The sequence below is a fragment of the Glycine max genome, chromosome 11 (genome assembly GCF_000004515.6).
Source record: "Glycine max cultivar Williams 82 chromosome 11, Glycine_max_v4.0, whole genome shotgun sequence".
Lineage (NCBI taxonomy): Eukaryota > Viridiplantae > Streptophyta > Magnoliopsida > Fabales > Fabaceae > Glycine > Glycine max.
The window spans coordinates 36,156,758-36,184,694 of NC_038247.2; the positions used below are offsets into that span (position 1 = coordinate 36,156,758).

General features: G+C 32.2%; 1 protein-coding gene and 2 long non-coding RNA genes across 3 annotated transcripts; 1 reads left to right on the forward strand and 2 right to left on the reverse strand.

The window, feature by feature from the left end:
* Positions 1-972: 972 nt before the first annotated feature.
* On the reverse strand, positions 973-1,482 carry LOC102663346 (zinc finger protein 341). The gene has a single exon (XM_014763648.1). The coding sequence runs from the start codon at positions 1,480-1,482 to the stop codon at positions 973-975; it is 510 nt and encodes a 169-aa protein (XP_014619134.1).
* Positions 1,483-3,474: 1,992 nt separating this feature from the next.
* On the forward strand, positions 3,475-13,608 carry LOC102663473 (uncharacterized). The gene is made up of 4 exons (XR_416951.4): positions 3,475-4,418; positions 5,792-5,970; positions 11,506-11,560; positions 11,890-13,608. It is a non-coding gene; the product is annotated as an uncharacterized lncRNA (long non-coding RNA).
* A 1,728-nt stretch (positions 13,609-15,336) lies between these two features.
* On the reverse strand, positions 15,337-19,185 carry LOC121173083 (uncharacterized). Its single transcript, XR_005887230.1, has 4 exons — positions 19,101-19,185; positions 17,904-18,105; positions 16,287-16,365; positions 15,337-15,779 (listed from the first exon to the last, which is right to left on the reverse strand). It is a non-coding gene; the product is annotated as an uncharacterized lncRNA (long non-coding RNA).
* Positions 19,186-27,937: the final 8,752 nt, after the last annotated feature.

The following is a 27,937-nucleotide window of genomic DNA, read 5'->3' on the forward strand; positions in this document are numbered from 1 at the left end:
AATTCCCTTCATTTCATTGTCATTTTTTAATTTGATACATACTCTAATTTTAAAATATTTGCATTTGATTGAAAAGTAATGATTCAAATGAAAGACCTTGTGACCATATTTCTACTATCGAGCCACCTGAATGATCATAATTCATAAACTTCCACTTTGAATCCTAAAATAGGCGAGAAAACCAGTATTTATTGACAGTTTTAATTTGTGTTTCGAACTTTCATTTTCATCTGCCTAGTGGCAGAGGAAGAAACTAGAAACACGTTTAGCTTCTCTTTGATGCGAATCAGAATAGACACCACTGAAAACAAACATGCTACAACAAGGTGGGAAATGGACGTGCAAATAAAGATGACAAAGTTATAAAAGAAAAAAAAAGGACAGAGGGAAAGGAAGGTTGAAAATTTGGTTTTAGCAGCTACTATTCTTTTGGCATTATCGGGCAATTTCACACATAAATGAACTGGAGCATCCAAACCATCACCAAAGAGACTCTTACAGTTTGTCCCTTTCTTGTAGATCATTTTTTTCCCAATTGGTTCAGAACAGGGACTGCTTAATTAGTTTAATCTTTTGTTGCATCAAATTCAAAACACATGTTTTCTTACTAACAGAAAATTGGTGCACATTAAGAAACATGGTTAATGTCGTGTTTAAAGGATTTAAATTTTATTCTAGCTACATACTTTATTTCTTGATGATGATGACGATGATGATATGTAGACACCTATATTATAGCAACCTGGTGATCCTTTAACTAAATCATCAACTGAAAAGTAATACACACAAGTAAAGATTAGAAGAAGAAGAAAAATTCAGCTAAGATTTTGAATTATTGTGCATCACATAACAGAATCAATTTTCCTGAAGAAAAGACATAATAAAACGTGCATGGGAATTAAACTAAATATAGAAAAAATAATCTGATCAAGAATAAGAAAGAGAATCAAACGTTTAGACTAAACTTTATTTTCAGAAATATAGCTTTAGCTTCAAGATGTCATCCAAGAGTAGTGTTGCCATTGAGAGTCCTCCCAAACCAGCCAAAACAATCAACCCCACACCTCTGTTTTCAGCAGCAGAGTAATAGTACACCCAAGTATATGGTTTTGGTACACCTGGCAAAGGCACATATACAAATCTTGGTGGTGGTGGTGGCAAGGGGTTGCAATTCTGTGGACAAGAGGGAATTTTAGGAGGCGGCGGTGATGGTGGTGGCGGTGGTGGTGATAGACAAGGAGGAGGAGGAGCAGGAGATGGTTGAGGTGGTGGTGGTGGAAGTTGCTCACCACAGGTGTCTCCACAAGGACATGATCCACACTTGATTTCAGTGTATGCTGGTGGAGGAAACACTGGTTGGTCTAACTTCTTAGAAGATGTTATTGCTTCTTCAACAGAATATGAATGTGAAAATGAAATGCATATAAGTAACAACACTATTGTAGGCTTTTGAGGCCACAAACTCGGTGTTGGAGAAGCCATTCTCTGAGTAGTAGGGACTTGAGAATTTCCTCCTTTAAGTCAAGGTATAAAAATGAATGAGAAAGGAGAGAGAGAGAGGGTAAGTGAAGAATGCTGAAGGGGTTGATGATGTTCTTGTCTCACGTTGAGTGCACGAGTGATATGATAAAGCAAAGGTCATTCATTAGCATTAGGTAACTTTTGGTCGTTTTGGAAATTGCATATAGTATGAGATTGAGGTAAGGCAAACTTAGTTTGTTCAATTATGTGTGCTTTGAACACTGTTTAAAGGCGAATTGCATGTGGTTGTTGTAAATGTAGGGGACCTTGTGTCGACTCTTTCAATTTGGAGTTTGAGAAATGAGAGAATGGTCAATCTTTGTATAAGCTTTCTGGAGAGTTTAGTGAAAAAACCTCACTTTCTGAGAAGGGTTAATTATTTTGTACAAACTATATGTTCCAAATACATTATGGCAAAGAGAAATATAGTGGGTTCTTTATTCCCTATACTTTGGATGATGCATAAGAATATTTGCCTTTTGCATAAGGTATGGTGATCAGATTCTGGTCTCAATTGCACCATAGTTTTCCCTCTCTCTATTGTGTATGCTATTTAACTTTCATGGCTATTGCATGATGTATAAGGTCATCAAACTAGCTTGAGTAGTGAACAATCTAACTTAAAAGTAAAAAAGAAAATCAATTTCTACCTTGCCATTTCCCTTATAACATAAAATTATAATTAGTATTTAATCATATCATATCATAATATATTATTACAAATGAAATGAAAAGAAAAAGAATATATGAACAAAGACTTGATCTGTCAACGATTAGTTGTTCTTTTAGGGTTTAGCAGGATGGCAGGGAAGCAAATGAAATCTTTAAACCGGTTTAATTTTAGTTTTTAGTTTCAAATGAAATCTTAAATGAAGTTTAAACCATTTTTCTGGGTTGCTGTGCCCAAATCATTCTTTATTATCTGTTAAAATGAAAAGTTTAAGAGGAAATTAACCTTTCTTTGCTGAGCTCTTAACAATAGAATAGAATGCTTCCATCACTATACATAAAGTGGGAAGCTGTCACTATTCTTCCCCTTATGTGACCAATTATTGGAATCTTATTATTTAACGTAGCTTGCATTTGTGCCATAGAAGTATCTTTTAATTATGTTTTTTTCCATAATTTTCTGAGACAGATTAACTATTTATCAAGGCTCAGCTTTTCATTTAAGAACTTTTTAGTTCTTGCACATTATTTACTATGCATGGTTTTTATTAACGGAGACCACACTAGTGTTATACATATATATATATATATATAATTTCTTCTTAAGCAACATACAGTAATTTCTCTCCACCGTGTTGGATGTAACCAACGGGAAATATATGCCAAGAAACAATTTCAGAGTTATTTCAGTTCCTTTCAGCAATTTTTACAATCATATACATTTTGACACATTATAAACAAAATGAGACTGCATGTAAGAAAAAAAAAAATGGTTTGGGGTAGCACCTTAAGAAAGGAACCACATGCCGGGAATTTCGAATTAAAAAAGTGTACTTACACACTTTTTCTTGGATGGGATGAGCCATTCCTTTTTTACCTCTTGATATATTATTCGTGGCCACTCCCATTTTCAGTTGCATGCCAACCATTCATGTATGAGTTGTATGGTCTTCATTTGCATCAGATATATTAGAGACAAATTTAAACTACAATACCAGCATAGAAGAAGAAGCTATATGACAATGCTACATCTTGGATGGTAATTGGTAATAGTAATGAGATTATAATTAATAAATTAAAAGTGCAATAATTGTTTAATATTTTTTTGTTAATGTATTCAAATAATTTATACGTTTTTTTTTATAAAATATTGCAAATTTATATCAGTACACGTTTATGGTAAATTTGTTTTTCATTTGCATTGCTGCTGCACAAAGACACCCTTTGACACTTTGAGAATTTATTCTGATTTTACAGATAATAAAGATGAAGGAACCGGATGCTTAGTTTCATGTTCCGGGCATTGATTATATTGCTTACATTTGGTTCTTTTAAAGACATGCAAAGGACAATAAGTTTATTTGTGAGTATAGATGTATCCTAGAGTTCATTTATAGAGTAGAACATTTAAGAGGTTGATGAAGACGACAAAAAGTTAGGAAACGGAGTCCATTATCATTGATGAGTGATTGAGAAGCATCACCTTCAGCTCTATCTTTGTCTCACTCATTTCAATTTTGGCCCAACTCAAACCCTTTTTTTTCTTATACAACTTTTAAAGGCTAATATATATTTGCTTCAGTACTGTTACATTATTAATCTTTTATTATTACTGATGTTTTGTTAATAGCAAGGAATAATCTTCCAGGTATACATATTAACCTGCTTGTATTGCTGATCTTTCATCAAATCTAGTGTATGCTAATTTTTGGTGAACTTACTAATGTGAAAACAGATAGACCTATGATTTATTAACTTGTTATTGATTAATTAAGAAGTCATATGTTGTTTAACTGGGCCAACGTGCTATGTCACTTGATAGCAATTGTGATTTTGGAGATAAGTGTTGCACAAGCACTACTAAATAATATCTTTTTATGACACACTTACAACCTCAGTCCTCCTAAACCGTCATAGATAATACGCGGTGACACTTTCGTAATTATGAAGTTTGAAAACGAAGACGGTTATGTAAAAAAATGTCTTTGAATTATGGGTACGACAATTTCCACGACGTTTTTGAGTCGAGACCATCGTTGTTTGCGTGCCATTTAGTCATGTGGACCTGTTTCGTTGACTGAGTCAGCCTCGTGACCTTAGTCAGTACACTCACCCCTTATGTGCTGCCCTCACTCAGGTCACCCTCTCCATCACTCACCCTTCCACGCCGACCCACCCGTCATCGAACGTATTCAACCATCGTTCAATTACCTCCGTCATTTTCCATGGTGAGTATCTCATTTCTCCTATCTGACTGTTTCAGATAGTATAATGTTGCAAGCTAGGTCAGCGTTGGAATGGCTTATTTCGTTTCATTTTAAATTTTGTTTTTGGTGGGGAACGAATAGGGCTCGCAACCATAATGACGAGTTCCTGTGTGGCTTCTAGAACAATATAGTTGAGTCACAAAACGTGCATTTCAATTTAAATTTGATGGAACTGCTGTAATAGGATCGGTCTAGTGTTGGGGGGTTGTGATAGATGCACAAGAACTTAGGTTCGATTGTCGTTGCTTCCACTATGAGATTGAATGGATGATTTGAGTGGATGCAAGTATTGTTCTTCATCCCACTAATAATCTCAAGTAGCAACACACGAAAGTTGTATACCTCTGTTTTGCTTGCTTGAGACAACATCATTCATTGCATATTCTAAAGACATAACCACTTAAGAAAAACAAAAAGTTTAGCTATTAGGATAGAATAGAATGATGAAGTTTACTAGGAAAATTGTATCATAGCAACAACAATTGTATAATTGGGTAAAAGTGGACAATGATTGAATACTCGAGTGTTTATCATGTTACTTGTAAAAGCCATGAGTTCCTCTTATTTTTAAGATATGATAGATAGATATAAATACAATATTTTTTGGTGTTCTATCATATTTGTGCACCTTCCGAACAAGAAATTCATAAAACCAACAACACAAATATTATGAGTTGGAAACCTTTATATTTTTGTTACCATGTCTCCAGCAAAAAAACAGTAAGAAAAGAATTGCATTAAAGACTTAGAAAGCAGTATCCTTGCTCCAACATACTTGTTATCCCATCCAAAGGTTTTTTCAAAATCTGCAGCCCCAATGGAGGAATATGCTGTCAAACACTTGACACCGATGTTGTAGCCTAGGATTGACTGAAACAAAAAATATGTGTCAGTTAGTTCATCATTCCATTAATGATATTAATCTGATCAGCAACACTTGACAAGAAGCACATGAAAAATCTCCAAATTCTACGACTTCCACATGCACCAGAGGAACACATTCAGTTCTTTTTACGTTAAGAACTATTACTATATCAGTCTTAATTTAAAGAATTTTTTAAAAATTGTCAACTCTAATTATTGTCAAATTTTTATTGATATCAATTTTTTTTGAATTTTAATTATTTATATTGTAAATTAATTCGTAGTGTTTCATCTCCAGTATTATGTAGTTCACAGTGTTTCAATCACATGCTAGAGATGCTTCGAAGCAAAATCACATTAGTAGATGCTTAGTTATGCAAATATATATTGAGGAAATATAATTGTCAGGAAAACTGTTAAGAAAAACACCAAAAAGCTCAATATTAATGTGTGTAAAGTTGATCTTCCAGGGCAAAAGGAGGTGGAAGTGAGGGCGAAGTCTGATATGGCTGAGTGTTTCGGATAAGGAGAAAAGGGAGCAACGAGAAACTCAACAGAATAAGATTGTACCATGGCCCTATCTGGAGCATAACACCAACAACTCCCTGAGCATACAGGCCTTAAGCCATCATTTGGCTGGTTTGAATAGGTAATAATTACTGAATTCACTAAGACACTAAAGCTTCTTATTCTATGAGGGTTCATATAAAATTGATAAGGGTTTAGATCTTCCAAGTAATAAGAAATATTTGTGAACCAACTTAGCAATCCCACCTTGGATGATTTGAAATAATAAAATAAATTGTAGTTCTTGTCTAATATTTCTAGCAAATTTCCAAAACATAACTCCAATAGTGAATAAAAAGAAGATAGAAAAAGACAATGTTGTTTTCTTCTTAATCTTATATTTTAGGCAAAATTGTAAAATTGGTCCCCCACTTTATCTCCAATTACGGATTTGGTCCCCCTATAATCTAATTCACAAATTTGGCCCCCCAGTTTTATAAATCCCTGCAAAATTGGTCCTGAAAGCCTGATTTGGATGTTGACCGTTAACCTCAGACGTTGACTGCCACGTGTCAATGCCATGTGTGATTACCACGTGTCAATGCCACGTGTCAATGTCTAAGTGGTTTCCTGTAAAGACTTCATTTTTTGTAGGTAAAATTGCACTTTTGGTCTCTCAGTTTTACTCCAATTTCGATTTTGATCCCCCTATAGTTTAATTCACACATTTAGTTCCCCAGTTTTATAAATCCCTTTATAAATTGTTCCTACAAAATTGGTCTTTTGAATGGTTTAGCCACTGGTGCTAGAGACATGGTAGGTCTTGATAAATCTCGCACTTCTTTTTCATCGCAAGTTTTTCACTCACTTGAAACCCAGAGAAAAATCACTTTTTGTCTTTCTCCCACTTCCGGGATTGTTCAACTTGGGAAAGTGGCGCATGAATCCCAACCTGGGTCTGAAATTTTCAGATCTCTTACTTTAACAGGTTCTGTAATAACCCCCTATTTTTTTTTTTCTTTTTTTGCTCCCCCATGTGGTATTATGTGTATATGATTGCTTAAGTGGCCTATGTATGACAATGGTATTTTTGTTTAAAATTTGAAATAAAACTTCTCCAATAATGAAATTTGGCTGAATTTATAAAGGGATTTATAAAACTGAGGGATCAAATGTACAAATTAAATTATAAGGAGACCAAAATCGAAATTGGAGTAAAACTGGGGAACCAAAAATACAATTTTACCTAAAAAAATGAATCATTTACAGGAAACCACTCAGACATTGACACGTGACATTGACATATGGCAGTCACACGTGGCAGTCAACGTCTGAGGTTAATGATCAACGTCCAAATCGGGCTTCCATGAAGAATTTTGCAGGAATTTATAAAACTGGGGGACCAAAAGTGCAATTTTGCCTATATTTTATTGTTCCTCCCATCCCTTACACCAATTTTGCAACCTATGTGAAACTTGATGATTCAAAACACAATAATAACAATGAACAAGGAATATAATCTAAAGGTCTTGCATAGGAGATTGTAGTCTATCTGAGAAGCAAAGTTTTGATTTCATTCTCTAAGCTGATTTATTAGGCAATTGTCTTTGTTCTTTCTCATTCTTGTTTCTTACTTCCCTCTAAATTTGGCTCAGAACTTTGTTCTTACTCATTGTTTCTTATTTTCCTTTTCGAACAAGAAATTCCTAAAACCAACAGCACAAATATTATGAGTTGGAAACCTTTATATTTTTGGTAGCATGTCTCCAACAAAAAATAATAAGAAAAGAATTGCATTTTAGACCTTAGAAAGCATTATCCTTGCTCCAACATGCTTGTTATCCCATCCAAAGGTATTGTTAGAATCTGCAGCTCCAAGGGTCTGTCCATTAACCTTAATGTAGTTTAGGTACATTGGGTTCTTGGTAGCCTTGTTATGCTAAGTACGTAGCACCCCACAATAGCTCATCCTGACATATTTACAAAAGCATCATTAACAAAACATTTATTGCTTTACTTTATACTTCACACATCAAAACCTATGCAACTTAAAAAAGAAATTACAACTTTACTTGATAACCAGAGTAAGAACAATAGAAGGGGCACACAATAGGCTTCAAGCCATTGCTGTAGGGTCCCTTATATTTATTGGCAAACTGGAAAACCTATACCCATAAATTATAATATCAGATTATAAGCATTAGTTGAAAGAACTCCATTTACATCCAAAAATAATGTTTTCATCTCAAATCAAATGCTTACATGGATAGCTCTCCTAACCAAAGTTCAAGAGTGGGTGGGATCAATTTTTAAAAAAACCATAGAAGCAGCTGCAAGAGCAGCAGTAGTTTCAGCAGCAATGCGAATTCGAGCTTTCCATGGCAACGGAGGGGTGTTATTCTTGCAGGAAAGACGATCTTCAAGGCTTCCATTGGGTAAATACTCATATTATAGACCATAGGCTCCTCATCTACCATGTTTGATCTATAAAATTCCAGCTTAGCTTCCAAATCTTGTATCTCTTTTTCCTTTTCTGTGAGTAGACCATTCACTTTCTCCAATTCATCATTATCATATTCTGCTTGCTCCTCCATCATTTGAAAATATTGAAGAGCCTCCATCTATAGTGTTGCCTTCTCCTTCTGTAACCTTGTAATCATAGACATTGCTTCATTTGTAGCAAAAACATAAGCGTTTCTTTCTTCCTCCACTTCCTTCTGTAAAGAATCGTTGCATTTCTTGTAATACTCAATTCATCTCCTTAGTTTATCATCATTAGACTCTCTTTGAATTTCAGAAATATTGCTTTCATCCAGAGAATGAAGACCAGATTCCACTGAGGATGACTTTCAAAATATCTGAACTTCATTTAAACTAGAAGCCTCAACATCTGCCTCAGGTGAGTGAACATGATTTAGGGGAACATTTGATGATGTATTATACCCATAAGGAGAAGATTTGTCTCATGGTGGTTGCTCCTGTTCTTCTTGACATTATTAACTTCCTTAGTGGTTAGCTTCTCTTTGATAAAACCACTTTATTCTTTTTCCTTAGTGGTTACAAAGGACTTATTGATGTTACTTGAATTCTCTTCTTTAGGATTTATAGGAGCAGAATCACATATTACTGGATGAGTGTCTGTTGATGCTGTTTCCTCTGTACCAATCTTCTGTAAAACTTTCCCATTCTTTTCAGATACTATTCCAGTATCTCTTGGTTGTGCAACATCTGCAACTTATGTACAGAAAATACCTTGTTTGTGTCTTCTTTGGGTACTACTCTAATAATAGTCAAATTTCTCTTTTATTATAAAAAATATGGATTCTTTATTAGACCCCAAGAGTGTTATTCAATGATTTATGAGATAATGCGAAAAATAAGTATATAAGCACCAGTGGCAAGTATGATGACCATAAATCAGTAACAAAAAAAATAGCAAAATGGATGCCTCAAGATTATGTAAGAGTACACTCATTTTTGCATTCTAATTATTTTACACACTACACTCCTTTTTATCTCTTTAATTTTTCCTTACATATATATATTTTTTCTTTTTTTTATCTTGTTCTTAATTTCTACCAGGGCTGTACGCACTCTTTGGAGTGTCAAACAATTATTTTTATATAAGGTTTTATTTTGGGATGTATACCCTCTAGTATAAAGTGTATTGATAAAGTGAGAATAGATGTGGTGCTAAAAATATTAATATAATTTATTGTTAAGTCATTCTCGACACTTTTAATTATTGAAGCAAATTTCCTGTTTTGAGCAATGCCCTCTATAAATCTTTATATATATATATATATATATATATATATATATATATATATATATATATATATATATATATATATTCTTTTCTCTTGGATTTCAGCAAAATTTAATATCTAGTTTTGAAGTGTACTGGCATAAAATTCTGAGTTACAAAAAATGAAAGTTATACATTGACATGAGTTCTGCCTATGTAAAAAACCTTTATACTAGATTCTATTCTACCTATTTTCCACCCAGTGAAAGTTCTATCGCTTTTTAGGGTTGTCTAAAATATTTTATTAGACCTTTGTAGTTGTGATATATCTAGAGAACATGTTTACGTGACTCTTAAGTGTAGACATTTTTTTTTCTCTTATAATTTCCTTACAGAAACCAACCACTTCTGTGTTCTTAGTATTATGTGTGAATATATCTTTGCCGTAAATAAATAAATAATTTAAAGAATACCTTTGTATGAGGCTAGAAAAGTTATAGGCATCCCTTTGAATGCTGCTTGTGAGCTCATTGGACGCCCTAATTTGTCCATCAAACACAAACTATTCTAATTAAATTACATGAAATCTTGATTGGAGAAGGTTTTGCTTGTTAGAACTATGCAGTTTCCATTAAATGGTAACTCAGTGCTATAACTACCATGCAGGGGAGATTGGTGTAGATAAATTTATTGATAAGGCTTCCACCGATATAATTATTTTACTTAGATCTACAAAAACCAGATAGATGGCTAGAAATTTCTATGTAAAGACTAAAGAATCTATGCAACTTATTGTATCAACCCCATAATTTAGTTGGTTATGCTAGGCCAAGTACTTAACAATGAAATGTTAAAGTCCACAATGAGAGTTCTTGAATGTGATCCAGATTCAATTAGTGGGATGGTTAAATTTTCTTTTATATAAGAAAATTAAAACATGAACCAGTTTCTGTCAGTAGGTAGAAAATCAGCATTATAAAAAGTAGTCTATCTGACGTGTCAGACATTAAATTGTCTTTGTTACACAAAATACAAATGCCTATAATCAGTACCACATCAGTAATTTGCTAAAGCAATATAAGTACATTTCATTTCTTGAAGTTACCATCCTAGTATTAATGATTGAAAGAGAAATTAAATAAGAAAAAGAATGTTGGAAAAAATCCAAGTCCCACATCAACTAAAAATAAAGCCAAGTTAAAATATATAAGTGAGGGACAACCCTCATCTTTTGAGTTAGTTTTTGGGGTTGAGTTTGGTCTAAATTCACATTCTTAATATTCTAAGATGGTATCAGAGCTTATTCAAGATTAACCCAAAGGGCCACCCACCCCTTGAGCTAACTCTAATACCATATTAATATATTATAATGGTTCATAATTCAAGACTAATGATTAAATCATAACAATTGCAAGTGAGTTGATCCATGTGCTACGTGATGGATTGCATTAACTAACAAACTAACTCTACTTAACAAAGTAAAAAGAATAGAGAGTAATTCTACTCTAATAATAAGGGAATAGATTAAATTTCTTAGCTATGGGCAGCATACAATTCAAGACATATTCTACTCTTCTTTGTTGTTTTTCTTCAGCAGTTTCCTATGAAAGTAAATGCAGCTCAGCAAGAAATTATATTAATAGTAGGCATCACTAATAATTAAATGGAGAAACCATAATATGTCAACTATTATGAAAGAAATTCATTTTTATTGTAGTACACATCTCCATATACTGCACAATGTAGGTAGAACAATAATGGTGGTAGCCTTTCATCCAAAATGGCCATAAGTGACAAGGAATAAGGTGTAGGAAGAAACATGCAAAGTTTTATACAATGTTAAAATTCTGCATGTATTTTATTTTGTTTGTTGTTTAATTTTCCTTTGTTGCTTAGTATACAAATTAAAATTGAGATTGTTGTGTGTAGGTTTTTACTGGAATCCGTGGAAAAGGTGCCTTTTTGAATGTGAATCCCATAAAAGGTGTGTCATCTGTTCTTTATCGTTTGAATGATTGTTGTTAATTTAAATGTTATGCTTATGCATTGAAATTTCACAATGTCATCACAAACTGAGTGAATCAGCTCTCTTCTTGCAACTGAGGTAAGGCAAACTTGTTATAGTTGACTATGTCAAATGTATTTTTCTTTTCATTTTTTTTTTTTGCATCAATGAATTGTATTTCCCTCCCTCTTCTTATTGTGCACTTGTGTGGATAACACATGGAAGTGAAAAATATACTTTGTTGCATTGTGCCAGAGTGTGTATTGTTTTACTGCATGTTCTGATTATTTCCCCCATTGATCTTACAGATTATACATGCTCTTGAGAATTACCCGTGTAATCAAGTCGACATTTTTCTATACTATAGCACTGCATCATCGCACTCCTTCTGGTTGTTAGTCATCATCTTCCAAGATATGTATTTATTTGTGACACTTTAAGGGTGAAAGTCAACAAAGCTTACATCACTTTTGGTATGCCTTTTTTTAGTGGTTATTGGGTATATAAATTAAATTCATTGTATGAGAATTTTTTTTTAATTTATAGTGTTACACTCGATATAATGGCAATAAAAGAAAGGGATTTTTTATTGTATGTGGAACATTAAACATATATTTTATTGGCTCCCCTCCCTTTCCCTGGATATTCTTGTAGTTTAAGGGTTGTAGCCTCTTTGTGTGTTTCGTTTCAGCTAATGCTTCATCTAAGGGTCCTATACACTATCATAATAACTGTAAAACCAATTCATGTTTGTTTGTACTGTCTATCTCTTTTTGTTTTTTTTTTTTTGTCTTATTATTATCTCTATAAAGACATAAGAAAAAAAAATATGACTCTAAGCTAAAAGCCTAAAACTGTTAATCATTGTATGTCTTGTTGCTGCAACAAGGTCACACCTTGGATTTTCCATATCAAATCTCCTCATTTTATGTATTTATATTTTGTAATGAAAATGTAATTGAGTTTTAATCATTTATTTATTTTTCTCGAAGGAAATGATCGCTTATATTGCTAATACCTTAATTTTCATTCTGAGGTAAGAGCTTAGTTGGAATCTTTAATCATAATCTATTGACATAACTTGTGAAACATGCTTTTAATGCATTTGGGTTAAAAAAATAGAAAATATGTTTTATGGTTGAACAAATGTAGGATATTCTTACTAGTATATCACTTTCATTAATATTTTCTTATATCTTTTTGCAGTGGAGTTGTAATAGCTGACGGAATACTTAGTGACAAAAATGTTTTCTATCATGACTTCATATATTCTCTTATTTTTTGCACTATGCCATGGATTATATTCTTAGATTTTGTTTAATGGGAGTTCATTGCAATCTTGTATTACTTTGTTGATGAATTTTAATTATGCTAAAGAAAGTTGTATTTCATATTTTGTATCTATGAGTTATTGGGAGGGGGGATTGGCAAGTCCATGCATATTCAAAATGAAAATCATAGAATTTCTTCAAATTGTTACCTTTTAATCACATATCCTTGGACTATGTCTTCCATAATGTTACTGTGCATGAGAGCTCTTGCACACATCTTCTCATGTTAGAAGGATTTTAATCTCAAGATTAAAATTGATAAATAATTTGTGTTTTAGATCTTGGTTTCCCTCTAGTAACAAACCTTATTCAATGAGATAGGCCTATGAAAGTTGGAAAGAAATAACTATGATGATCATGTTCTTCTCAAAGACGCAACAATAACTTAATTTCAATGCTTTGATAAGCTTACATTTTCTAGAAGCTCTTGCCAATATCGCTTGCCTTATTATGTTGTTTAAGCACTCATGTTTGTAAAGTTTAAAAGAGTGGCTGCAAAGTATTGGGTCTGTTTTAGGAACATCATGGACCCACCTCTTGCTTCTCTATGCATATGTTCAAGTGTCCCGATGCATTGTAGTCGGAGCATTATTTCCCTTTCTAAGATATTTTGGATATGGTTTGACCGGCAAAGAAGCTATTATTCTCATCTGGTCAGGACTGTGAGGCACAGTTGCCTTGGCACTTTCCTTATCAGTTAAGGCAAGTATTCATTGACTGATGATGCATATTTATAATGCTCCTTATTGATATAATTCTTCCTGAACATTGTACCTTAGTTAACCTATCGACTGCTCATGATATTAATTTGTGCATGTAGTTTTACCCTGTTTGGTTTGTTACTTTCAGCTATCATGATATTAATAAGTATTCTGTCTGATTTCATTATTGATACACTGCAGGTGTCAAGGGCACAATTATTTGTGGTGTAGGTTGGCAGGTGCAAGGTATGCTACTATAAGAATCTATTGTGAATTAGGATAAGGTATATGTTATTCTCAATTAGGATAAGGTATATGTTTCATGCATGCACCAATTGGGGTATGACCAAAAATGATAATTAAGTGCATAGAAAGAGGTAGTGGTACCTGATGGGGAAAATTAAAAAATAATGGTATGGCAAAAAAAAAAAAATTCTAATACGATTCTTAGTTAAGAACCGTCTTAAAAGAGTCACATTTTAAAACGATTCTTAGCTAAGAATCATCTTAGAAGAGTCACATTCTAAAACGGTTCTTAATAAAGAACCATCCTAGAAAGATACATTTTTTTAAGACGATTTTTTACATAACTGTCGTCATTCATTAACACTTTCAACACCATTGACTTCAAAGACGATTCCACAACCATCTTTGAATGTCACTTTTGTAGTAGTGAAGAGTGTAGAGCACCATATATATTTTTGTCAAACTTATTTGTTTTAATAACTTTCTTATTAGTTAAATTTTATCAACCATTATAATATATATATATATATATATATATATATATGGGTGAAACTTACTGTATTAAATAAGAAAAAATCACAAAATTTATGACTTCTAATAAATTTCAGTTAATAATAAAAAGTGTTGGAACATCTTCAACCCAACACCTTTTTTGTATATATACTTTTTATACATCTTAATTGCGTACTATCATTTCATATCATCACTTACTTTTATTTTTTAACACTTAAACAACTCTTCTCTAAGCATAAAAAAATATCTTCTCTCCAATCCATCAACATTAAACATTTTTATTAAACGGATCCCATAAATAGTTGTACAAATATTTTATTAATATTAACTTTTTATTTTTGAACCCGTAAAAATGAACATCAATGCTTAAATAAGCACCTTGTGCTTGACAAGCATGCTCTCCAACAGAAAATTCATAAGAGACATCGACCCTTAATAAGCAAAAATAACAAAAATATCTCTATTGAAGTTGGCCTTAGAGAGTGCATTATTACTATTGTTTCTCTTTTTACAGGCTGGCACCTCACTCCATAAAACATCTTCTTACTAACCACCTAGCTAGTGTATCTCCTTAGAGTACCCAGTGCTTGACAAGCATGTACCTCAAATGGAGAATTCTTAGAGTTTGTATCACTTCTAATGGAGGAGAATAATAGGTTGATGCCAAATATTGAACAGTCAAAATTTTTAACTTCCATCTCTTTTAATTCTCTTCTTCTTTTGGAGTGAAATCATTACTCTTTTCATGAGAGAGCTTTGATACCATGTTGGTAATTAGAGGATGAAAAGGATAAAGATCATAAGCACAAGCCAAATAGAAAGAATAAATATCAAGAGGTAACATATTGATCAATAAAAGATTGTTAAATGAATTACACGTACATGCTCGTATTTATTGATCTTGTTAGGCCAAGCAAAAAAATAAATATAGGAGGTAACATATTATTTGATTGATAAAAGATAATCAAATGAATTACACAGGCTTCTATTTATAGATCTTATTAGGCTAACCATCTAACTACTTAAATAACTAACTGTTGAATTATTGGCAAGTGCACCAAAATGTCCCAAGTAGTAAAATTAAAATAAACACTAATACAAAACGCAGTTTTTACATCGGTGGAAAATGACATTCTACATCGGTGATTGACCGATGTAGAATAAGATGTCGTTGAAAGTTAAAAGTTTCAACATCGGTCCTAAAATAACTGTTGTAGAAAGACAACGTTTTCTACATTGCGCCTAATGTACCAACTATCCTTGATAAGTAATTATTACAACGGTGCTATACTAACCACTGATGTAGAAATTAGACCTTCTACATCTGTGTTATATTCATCAACGATGTAAAAAGGAGGTTTTCCACATCGGTGCTTATGTCACCACTGATGTTAAATATCGAATAACCTGCAATTAAAATTTAGGTTAATTAATAATCAATTTTTATATTTTTAATATTATCAATATTGCTAATAATCAATAAATATTATTATATAATATGGAAATCAATATTTATAATTACAATATTATCAATATTGCTAATAATGAATAAATATTATTATATAATATGAAAATCAATTTATAATAATAATATTACAATATTATCTACATTAGTACTAATAAAGAAATACTATCTTTTTAGGCTCAATATATTCTCACCACCACATCATCAATTCCCCTGCACCTCAACAAAACATGAAAACCTTAAAACACCTAACCTGAAACTAGTATGCCAGTCAGCAACATGATAAGCAGGAGTTTATTGGTTTAGAGTTGCAACAAAAGGTTTCAACTTTTTAAATGCCTTAAACAAAGACTTCATCAAGAACATGAGTGAGAAGGTGAAATCATTAACATAAAATAATTGACCTATGATGTGAATATATAGCATATCTAAGATAAATATATGCATACTTGTGTTGTAGCGCGAGCTATTCCATCCCACTTGTTATATGTACCCCTGCTATTCTCAGACCAATCACCAAAATTCATCCTGCGGCCAACAAAATCAAGTTGTGTTATTGGTTCCAGAAACATGGAATGGCACATAAAAGAGAAGGAATTAGCCAGTACCCGACTACAAAAAATGCATATCCATTCATGTGATAGGTATGCATCTTAGTATCATTGTTCTACAGTATAATTTCCATAAATCCCTTATAAGTTCCATTAATTACTGATGTTTCTGTGTGAGGTGATCTTGTAAGAGGCTTGGTAGGACCTCTAGATTAATTTAAAGATTTTTCAGGCTTTCTATAATTTAAAGATTTTATGAAAAATCTAAATTATAGAAAGCTAATTAAAATTATAGAAATTATAGGACCTCTAGATTAATTTAATCTAAAAAATGTGTTACCAACACTTCTACCATATTATTGTGGTAATGGATAGAAGAAGAATAAGCATATTTGAACCAAATATATATGTATGGCGTAGGAAATATGACAAAATAATAAATTAATCCCTTGGATAAAAAGAAAGAAAAAAAAGTGAAAGGGATTCGGAAGTGCATGTGAAGTGAAGGAGAGTTAGTTTTGGTGATTTGGCAAGTAGACAAGCACCATTGCCTTAGTCAAACCACTTAAGTTAACCTAAACCCAAAACCCATTAGAGATAAAGTGTGCAGGTCCATCACACTTCACTTTCCAATGAAAACCACATCCCACATGATCTTGCTCTGGGAAATTGAAAGATCAAAAGATCTCTTCACCAATTTACCTCATTTTCCAGCCCCCCCCCCCCCCCTTTTCTCCCACTCCACTCCAAACACATATATTCTCTTTCTTGTTGACCCCACACCACTAGCCTCCTCACTTAAATTTAGTGTAAATATTAATTATTGGCCGACAAGTGTCAACCTTTGATTGATACACGCACATCCAGTCATGGCCCCATCAAAGGGTTCGAAGCTTTTGCTTGCTAAGGAGTTCCCATCATTCACTGTGCCATGTGTCCACTTATATGAGCATACCAACCTTCCATTCCTAACCTAACACTACTATTGTCTATTGAATTCACAATAGGAAAGAAAAGGGAACTGTGTGAGGTCAGGGAGTGAGCCAGTGAGTGAGGGACCCTAAATTATGGATCAACTGCTAAAATTTCCCTTGAAATTTCCCTTGAAAGTCATAACTTTCTCAAATGTATCATCCTAGCCAGACACCCCATCATCATCTCATGAAATATCAGAAATTAAAAAATGTTTCAAAGTGAAATTAACAAAAGCTAATTTATGTAGTAATTAGTACTTTTGTAACTGCCTAGATGAAATTATCAGAAGGCAAAGCAACATTTTCCAAGTATAAGTAAAAGTAAGGAATACAGACATTCAATGAAATTTAAATGGGGTTGCTAAGCAACAATTCGTCCATACACCTTATAAATCAAAGTTGGCCTCTATCTTAAGGGGATATATTGGATTGAGATTTTAAAAGACTTTTATAGCATAAAAATTGGATTGTGAATATTGGATTCAAACACATAATGTAGCAAGTAGATACAACAAAATAATGAGGCGTCTAAGATTCATACCTCCAGTAATGCTAATAGGCAGACCAGCCCAAAAACTAACAGTACAAATAGCCAATATCATCAGTCATGGTGCTCACTAATATGTAGTTGTCTCAGAAAGAAAAGAACAAAGAAGCCTCCAGCCACAGCCAAACCAAAAACTTGGTCACTTTGGACTCCGTAGAACAGTCCTTGTGTTCAAGGAAAGCTTCCCCAAATGCCTCTAAAAAATATTAGGAATTTTGGCATTAAATAAGCAATTAAATTAAATATAACTTGCATTAAATAAGGAAAGCTTCGTAGATCACTCATGTTGGTTTTACAAGTGGACCTTGCATCTTAGTTTCCTCTGTTTTCCTATTCTGGTTCACTAACTGCTAAGTTTTTTTTTTATTCTCTTTCACTCTTAGATCTTCATTCCTATCTATTGTTGAATTTGTTTAAGTCATGCAATTTCCAATTTGAGTTGTTTTTTTGTAGTTTTTTACGTCTAAACAGTCATAAGTCACTTCAGGGGGTGACTTTTGATGGAAATACTAAAAATATAAGTTGCTAACTCAAACAAGTGATCCTTTTTCAGCAGCTGCTTTTAAGTGGGGTATATAAGTTGTAACCAATAGAGGTTTGGAGCAAAGATGGTACTAGAGAAAGGCTATACACCAGCTCAAGTCATGAATTTTTCAACTAATCCATAAAATAAAAATTTGTGAGATATATAATTTTATTATTTTTGATAAATTTCAATTAATAAAACATTATATTTAAAAGAGTGTGTAAAGAAAGAGTATAACATTTTTGTTTCTCATCTAACCTCTTTTTTAATCAATGGCAAAAAATTGTTAATATGTAACCATTACTCATTCCTTTGACCTTAAAACAGTTTAGGTAGTACTCAGGTTATGACTCTTGTGAAGTAGTAGAACGTTGGAATTGCAAGATATAAGGCAAATAGAACTGGCTTATACAACTTAACAAATGATATTTGAGTTAGGTCTTTCAAGGCTTAACAACTTAACATAAATCAATGACTTTTATTACGGGTTCAAGGAACTCAAGATAACAAACTACAATGGCAATTTCCTGTAGATACTCAGTTCACAGAATGTCAAAAATCTAGATAATCTTCAATGCTTATTAAATTAGAGCCACAAAAAATTCCAAATAATATCAATTAAAATTTTAACTTTCAACAATCAAGAATTCATGTTTATAACTTACATGTGCTCCTTAATAACTTGTAGTTGTTTACCATCAACTCCCCCATAGACGACATGTACAATCCTCACCGACAGTGACAATCAACCATAGAATTCCATTAGTCAATATAAATGAAAATTTGTATAGACAAATAAACGATATTATGAAGGATGACATTACCACTTATAAAAGTAGTAGCAATATTTATAAAAAAATAGTATTAAATTTATGAAACAGTCACAAAAAATGCATTAATGAGTAAAATAGTAGATAAAAAATTGATTGAACAACTGGAATTTATCATTATCAATAAAAATTTCAGACAGGTGAAAATAATAATTATGTTAGAAAAAGCTCACTTCTTAGTGGCAAAAAGTAAAAAAATTACAACTTAAGAAGTAAAATGATCCACAAAGTTTAATCTAGCAGCACATGAATATCTGAAATATTGTTGTACATTTCAATTTTTATGTATTTGCTGGTCAGTGATAATTAAAGGAATAGGTTACAAGACTGAAGTATCTAAGCCACTTGAAGCGAATAAGGGCCATAAATAAAAATGAAAATATTAAATCTTGACAATAAGATCTATCTGTCTATGGAAAGGCTTTTATCTCAAAGGTAAATAGACATTCCAATTAAAATAAATTATATCAGAACAAAATAATGGATTTATTTGCTAGTAGTGATCATTGGAAGGGGAAATTCGAAAAAAGGTAAGAATGGTATAGTGTGGAAAATTTTATGGTATAACACTAACAATTCTACCTTTTTGTTGGGGGTGAGGAGCAAAATATGATATAATGAATAAAAATATAGGAAGGTAAACAATATCAGACTATCAGTAAAGGTATCTTCTTAAGATAATGCTTTTCATTTGTATGAAATGAAAGACCATTTTTTTCATTGTATTAAAAGATCCTATTTAACTTGAGAAAATAAAAACCACTAAACATACCTTCATCTTCTAGTTCTTCACATCCAGGATCAACTTCAACCATATTTGATGGATTAGTGCAACTATTCAAGTTGCCATGGGCACTCTCTTGACAATTCTTCGCATATGATCCTTTTGGTTGTCCTCGTCCCTTTTTCTTAGGCATAATGGTACCTGAGTCACAAAGTTGACATATCACAACAACGATTGCCATTTTCCTACAAAATACAAATAAAAAGGATAATAAGATAAAGTCAATCCATGTGTATCTTCCTCCTGTTCCTCAATAAAGTCAGGATCAGATTTCAACACATTCAAAGGAATATTAGGAAATTTTCTTTTCTTTATTTTTCCTTTTAGTCAATAATTTATTGGACAAAGTTATATTATTTCCTAATAAATAAGCAGCCTCAAGAAGTTTGCTCAAACGCATACCAAGGAGTCAAGGACTCTAATTTTCAGAGGAATTGAAGGATATATATGGGTATTCCTGATAAACTGTTTAAAGTTATTTGCACGAATAACAAAAAGGCATACCAAATCATGTCTTTTTAGTTCCCTGTTAATCTTCTTAGTATTGACCCATTCGTACCAAAGATTTCTTTTCAGTACAAAGTTGCAACAAACTGAACGAAAGAACTCGCATGAAAAATGAAAGCAGAGCTGGTAACAAGACAAAATTAATGGAACAAGGATGTTGGAAAATAGATTTACTCAGTGAATAAAATGTAACTCCTCCAAATTTGAATATAAGATAAAATAAACTAATATCATGGGAATCAAAAGAATCATTGGAAATAAAATCTGAACTAAATAAAGAATATTTTTGGGATGATTTCATTAAGGAAAATGCTAATCAGTGCCTTGATGAATTAAAAATGGAAAGTTTTCTATTGGAAGTGTAGCAGTGAATTCTCCTGAGATTTCCAATGCAACTTCAACATAATATTTAATATTAAAACCCTATGCTCTAACCGTCAGAGCCTCTGTAGCCTCCATCACTCTGGTGTCGGCGCCTTCACCGGCGAAGGTTTTGCGGTGCGACTGGAAGTCCTCCCATGGACTCGGCTGCTCGCCACCGAGGACGAACTTAAAGAGGAGGGAGCCAAAGTCCCATGGCTGGACGGTGAAGGGAGACTTTTGGTGCTCGATGTAGAAGGAGCTGATCGCGGAGAGCGGGATCGTGTGCAGCGGAAGCAGCATAGAGTAATAGTCTCGCAGCACGTTCGACGGCACCGTTCCGATTGGAACCACCACCACCTGGATCATCGCCGATCCCTCGATGCTCACTTCCAAAATAAGGTAATGGAAGAGGGTAGGTATCGTTTTTCTAAGGCTAGGGATCAAGGGCAAAAAGAAAGGCCATTTCATAGATAATGGCAGCACAATTTTTTCGTTAATGAAAAATTAATTTTAAAAATGCAACAACCATGGTGATGTATTAGAAAACGAGGTTGTATTGAATGCTTGTAGTTAAATACAACGACATTTTGTACTAAAACATGGTCGTTAATGAACAGCCTCAAATACCACTTCGCTTTTGGCTGAAAACGTTGTCGTTCATCTCATGGTATTTACAAAAATGCCACTGTGTTATATTCAACAACGGTGGCCCAAGCACCAATGTCGTACTGTAGTCATAGAACATAGCTTTTTTAGTAGTGAAAAGTCTGAGTGTCGAATCCACATGGATTTTGTTTGTACTTAGGTAAATGAATATATAATTTTTTCAAGCAATAAATAAAATGGTTTAAAAGGTTGTGAAGAAAATAGTAAAACAAATTATCATAAATCAAATTAAAATAAACAAGAGAGAAAAATAAACATAAAAGGGAATTAATTAATTAAAACAAAAAAGATGAGAGAAGTTAATTCAGAAGATGAGTGTGTTGAGGACTTAGCCTATTGAAGCTATTCTTGATGTAATGTTAATAATTTTTCTCTATTTATGTTTATTCTTATTTTCACGTATCTACTCATATACTCTAACCATGATCCCTCAAGTAAAAGAGCCTAATTTATCTATTTTTTCTTCTAAACCCCTTTGCAGAAATATAACAATAAATTACATTAAGGATAAAGATGTATAACAGACTAAACAAAATTAACCTATCCCTAGTGATGAATTATTTAGATACCCATTCCAGTTCTATTAGAAAATAATGCTTCCCAACGTTATCCCTAAAACTAACCATGCAAATAGATAATCGTCACAAACAATAAAATTAAGTAGATAATGGTGGAAAAATAATATTTATAAATAGATAGGAAAAGAAATTATATCAAGAGCAGTTGACTACTAAGCTCCCAACAAAAATGGTTTAGTCTTTCATTGTCATAAGAGGTTTTACAATTGCAAGGGGATAATATTTAGAAAAAAGGAACTTTAGGAAAGGAATGGAGGTAAGGAATGACTTCTAATGATTGTTTCTCTAACTTTTGCCCTTTACCTTTCTATAAGGAATTGAAATCTCTTGAATTTTTTTGTGTTTTTTCCTTCTTCTCTCTCTTTTTATAGGTGCAGTTCAACATGATTTTCACGCAACCTTGGCGCTAAGCGCGATTGCCGTGCTTAGCAAGTATGGTGGTATTCATGCTCAGCATTATCTCTTGCTAAGCACACCTTCACTTTCCAAAATTATCCATACATCCTAGCGCTAAGCGTGTGTTGCCGCTGAGCATGTGTATCACACTGAGCGTCTGAGACACACTAAGTGAACAACTTTGGATCTTCAATTTTCTTGGGCTTTACTTTGTTTTTCTAGGCCAATTATTCACCAAACATTATAAATTCATGAGCTTTTAATATTTTCTGCACAAAAACTTAAATGACGTTAAAATTTCAATTATTTGCCCAATAAAGAAGAAATAAGAGAGAAAATTATTAATTCCTATATAATTTAATTCCAAAATATACCTATACATATTAGTTATCACTAACTAATTAGCGTAAACAAAGACATCATGAGGTCTTTATAGCATCCCTACATCGGAATCATAATTGACTCATTTGTTGATTATGGTTAGTTGTGATTAATGTAGTTTAAAAACTACATTAGATGTTGACTTTTGTCTTATAAACTTAATTCTGAAATTAAGTAGCAGGGCATTATCAAGGAAACAATTTTCAATTTCAATTCCCCACCTAAGACCATAAACAACAACACCTTAATTTATTTATTAGCCAAAAAATGTTATTCCATAAATTAGATAATTAGATCTTATATATAGAAACAAAAAGGTATATTAATTTAAAACATACATAACATCAAGAGTGCAATAAAAGTAATTAATAATTTCAAAACATCATCCATAAATTAACACAACCTCACCAGCATACCTGAAAAACCAAACTTAACAATCTGTATAACCTGAACTTATAACTTACATCTATGCTCCCACCCAAGATTATAGGATAACAAATACAGTTAAAACTCTATAAATTAATAATATTAGGACCGAAGAAATTTATTAATTTAGAGAGTTATTAATTTGTCAATAAATTAATAATTATTAATTTAAAGAGTTTTTAAGTAATTATACTGTACATACCAAACAAAAAGACAAATTAGTCTATGCCTCTTAGAATTACATTGCAGTGAACCTTGAGACTCAACGTAAATTAGTAACTATTGTGTTCATATACATTGTAAATCAATAATGACTTTTGAAGTACATTAAATATAAACAAGAAGAACAAATGTGTTCAATGTATTCTTAAGCAAGTTTGACATATATAAATTACATGAATGTGTTAGAGTATTCAAACCATATATTACAAGATGGCTTCTCATCTAAAAGGTGTTGCAAAATCAACTATGTCAAATCAAATACGTAAGGAGTTGTGTGAGTACAAGAAGCCTTTTTAGCAGTTTCAGTTTCTATGAATTATTAATTTATGATTTTCTTGGGACCAAAAATTATAAAGGGATCTCACGAAAAATTATTATCTTATTATTTTATCGAGTTTTTCAATTTTTTACATTGGCCCAAGTCGGGACCGGACAAATTTATTATTTTAGAGAGTTTATTAATTTACCGAGTATTAATTTCCCCAAGAGTTCACATCGACGGGAAGGTTTGGCACCTCGATGTCAGCTCTTCGCCACCTAGGGCTGTAGTATGTTCCAAGGGTTGGGCTGTTCGTCCATTAAAGCGGTACGTGAGCTGTGTTCGTCCATTAAAGCGGTATGTGAGCTGGGTTCAGAACGTCATGAGACAGTTCGGTCCATATCCGGTGTGGACGTTAGAGCATCGAGAGGACCTTTCCCTAGTACGAGAGGATTGAGAAGGACGCACCTCTGGTGTGCCAGTTATCGTGCCCACGATAAACGCTGGGTAGCCAAGTGCGGAGCGGATAACTGCTGAAAGCATCTAAGTAGTACTGTACATAAAACAACTTTAGATAACTATAAAAATGCTGCTCTAACCCAAGACAAAACATGAATCATCAAAGTGTGATGGCTATATTTGGTGAATCTAGCTGTCAATGCAACATAATGTTCAATTTCACATCCATTGACTACAAAACTTTCGATGTAAATACTGAACCTAAAAGAAACCTCCCTTCCCCACACACCAACTATATGCTAATTCAAAAGCCATCGCCTTCTAGTTCTAGCACTTTATATATTTATTCAAAACCTGCCCACTTTGTTGTTGGTACCACGCACCTAATTATTGATCTTTTTACTCTAAGTTCTTGCAAAAGATACAAAGTAATTGAGTAGAATATCAAAATGAAAATTTAGTCATAGAGATATCAGACATTATTATGTGTTTAAAAATGATTGTCTCGTATATTTTGAATAGGTACTGTCAATATGTTCAAGTTGAGGCATCTAATGTTCCAAAGAGCATATGGTTTGAGACTAATCAATGCAGAGTCGATATCCATTGATCAATGTTATTTAATTAATCAATGTTATTTAATTAAGAATATGATTTACTTTATTGTCTAAGTACTTTTTAGATATGGCTGGCACTAATTGTACTCTCTGTAGCAGCAAAGTTGTGATATATATATATATATATATATATATATATATATATATATATATATATATATATATTCCAACAATATTGCAAGTCTTTCATTCTTTAATTTTTTAACTTCTTGATGTATTTTTTTTAATTATTAGAAAAGAAAGACAACTATGATCTTTTACATTTGAATCTCCAATTGAGATAAGCAGTGTGATGTAAAAAGCCAACAAAAATTTATTTAATAAAAAGACAGAGAATATAGTTTCCAGTCACACTTAAATAATCTTGATGAATTGAGACAAAGTTAGATTGCCCTCAAAATTTCTGGAATTGATATAATATCTTGTTCATATATTAAATCCAGTTAGAACAAAATGCATAATATTATGTCATTTAAAGTGGGATTGCATTTGTTAAGGTATAACATTGAGTGCAGGTCTAAGCCTTTAGCAGCCTAAGGAAATACTAAATGGTTTTAAAAAAAGTTAAAACTTAAAAACACTTTTTAGAAAACATTATCAACAAAGAAGTAAACAAAATCAGGAACAAAAGAAGAAAGTCATTAGTCAAATAGTATTCATAATTATACCTTTCATTAAGGGTGCAAGTTTTAATTTGAATTTCACCATATTATCCAATACACTGGTTATATATTGAAAACTTCGATTATTTTCAATGCATAAAAAAACATTAGAAGTAATAAATAATTATGTTGGTGTGCAGTGAAAATAAATGAGAAACATGAATTACTACACAAAACATGTTAGCAGTTATCATATAGACATGAGTAACGTAAATTACCATTTCTAGGATTTTAAGTTAAACAACAACTTGTATTATGAGAAAAAAAGTGTGACTGAACTTATACATGAAAAATGAAAATTTAAGAGAAAATAGATTAGTTGATATCAATAAAAGAAATTTGAATGAAAAGGGAAAAAGGTATTGTTATTCTTTTCCTTGATGTTTTTTTTCCTCAATAAAAATCTCTTTGAGATATAAAAATAAAGGTAATGAAAATTAGTGCACATTCAAGATTACGGCTCTCTCCAACTTTTCTTTATCATGAAAAGCTCATTATTTTTTATCCTACAAAGAAAGAAAGCTACACACAAGAAAACTACAACGTTTTTTAGAAACATAACACATAGCAAATTGAATTTTAGACAAAAATAATCATATTACGTTAATTTCAAACCTATGAATCACGCTCAAGACATCTTTATTATTGACGTATTTGTGCGTTATCAAATTTCAGAAATTGGTTTCATTTCATGTGTTGTTTGTTTCATCCCTTGTTGTTTGACATGTTAGTGGTGCCTACATCACATTGAATTTTTTTTTGGTAATTAATAAATAAAACGTAACAAAGGAAAGCACAAGACTTGTAGCCACCACAGACCAACTATTTCCTACATATCCATAAAGAAAAACCACAAACGAATTACTCTAACCTGCAACCTTCAACCAATATTTCCAGGAGCAATTTTTAAAATCTCTGTCACCCTTTTCGCCATTTGCGAAAAGAAATACTCACTGAAATTTGATGCTGAATTAGACCAAAAATGAACAAATGATGGGTATATATAATACTAGATGCTATGCGAAATGCTTTGCATTTTTTCAAGGCCTTATGCATTCCCAATAGTGTATTTATTTGGTTTATTTTTATCAATAATTAGCGTTGCAATGATCAAGACCATTCACTTCTTCACTTGCTCATACAAACAGATGGGAGATAATGTTTTTAAAGGTGCATTAAATAGCTATGTTCTCCACTTCCTTATTGGAATTAAGATTTATTCGAATTAAGCACCGTTATGCATAAATCTATCTATTTTTATTCTTATTCTTATTCTTAATTCCAATAACGATAAGCTTAATAAGAATAGAAAGAATTTTTTTAACACATAAAATCATGGAATGTTGCATTAAATAGATCGAGGGAATTTCTAGATATTAACGGTGCAATAAATTGGCGAGATTGGTAGTGGAATTCAAAGAGATCGAATTGTCTCCAAAGTAGAACCCAAAATGAAAAGATGATGGGTATATATAATCTCTTGTGCCATGAATGTATCTCCTGGAGTATTTAATTATTTTTTTTGGCCAAACATATTCCCGATGAACTTGCAGCACCTCCTTAAACAGGTTGCCAATTTGAAGAGTTGGAAGAGAATTTGAAAGGCTAAATCTTATTCCCTAGGTTATAATACATAACTCTTCATATTTTAGATATGAGTGGAGATTACCCATAGAGTTTTTTTAACTGACATTGAAAACTGATAACTGTTCCGTCTTATTTGAAGCCCAAATTAAAGTAATTTATATTGAACACTACTAATTGGTGTCATTTGCAATGAACACCACCCAAATTAAAGTTCTATTATTGAAATAAATTAATTCTATAACCAGACACTATGCATGGAATTGAAGAAGTTTACGTGATTATTTGTCTAATATGGGAGGGATTATGGAAGTTTGGGCAGAAAATAAGTTTAACTGAACTTATTAGCTTTATTAATAAAAGAGCGGGATTATGCATGGAGTTTGGGCGAAAAATAAGTTTAGCTGAACTTATTAATTTTATTAATAAAAGATATATCTTTCTTTGAAAATGAGATATTATTATTGGAGCAACACTATTTGCTATGAAACTTTAACGCACGAAAACATACAAATTCACAGGCATAGATATTTTCGTACACTAATTTTGTCCTACAATTTCGCAAGATTCAACAATTCTCTTACTTTTATATTGTTATATATTTGTTGTTGAGTTTTAATTTTTAAACGACAGAAACTGTAACTAATTTTTTAAATATGTATTTTATAAGTTAAATAGTCCTTTTTTCATGTATATTTTTTTATTAAATAATCTTTATCTTTAATACGATACTGATTTAACCGATACTTTACATATTTTGAAACTTTA

Coding starts and splice junctions, on each gene's coding strand:
- LOC102663346 (XM_014763648.1), bottom strand. CDS start 1,482: ATGGCTTCTCCAACACCGAGTTTGTGGCCTCAAAAGCCTACAATAGTG.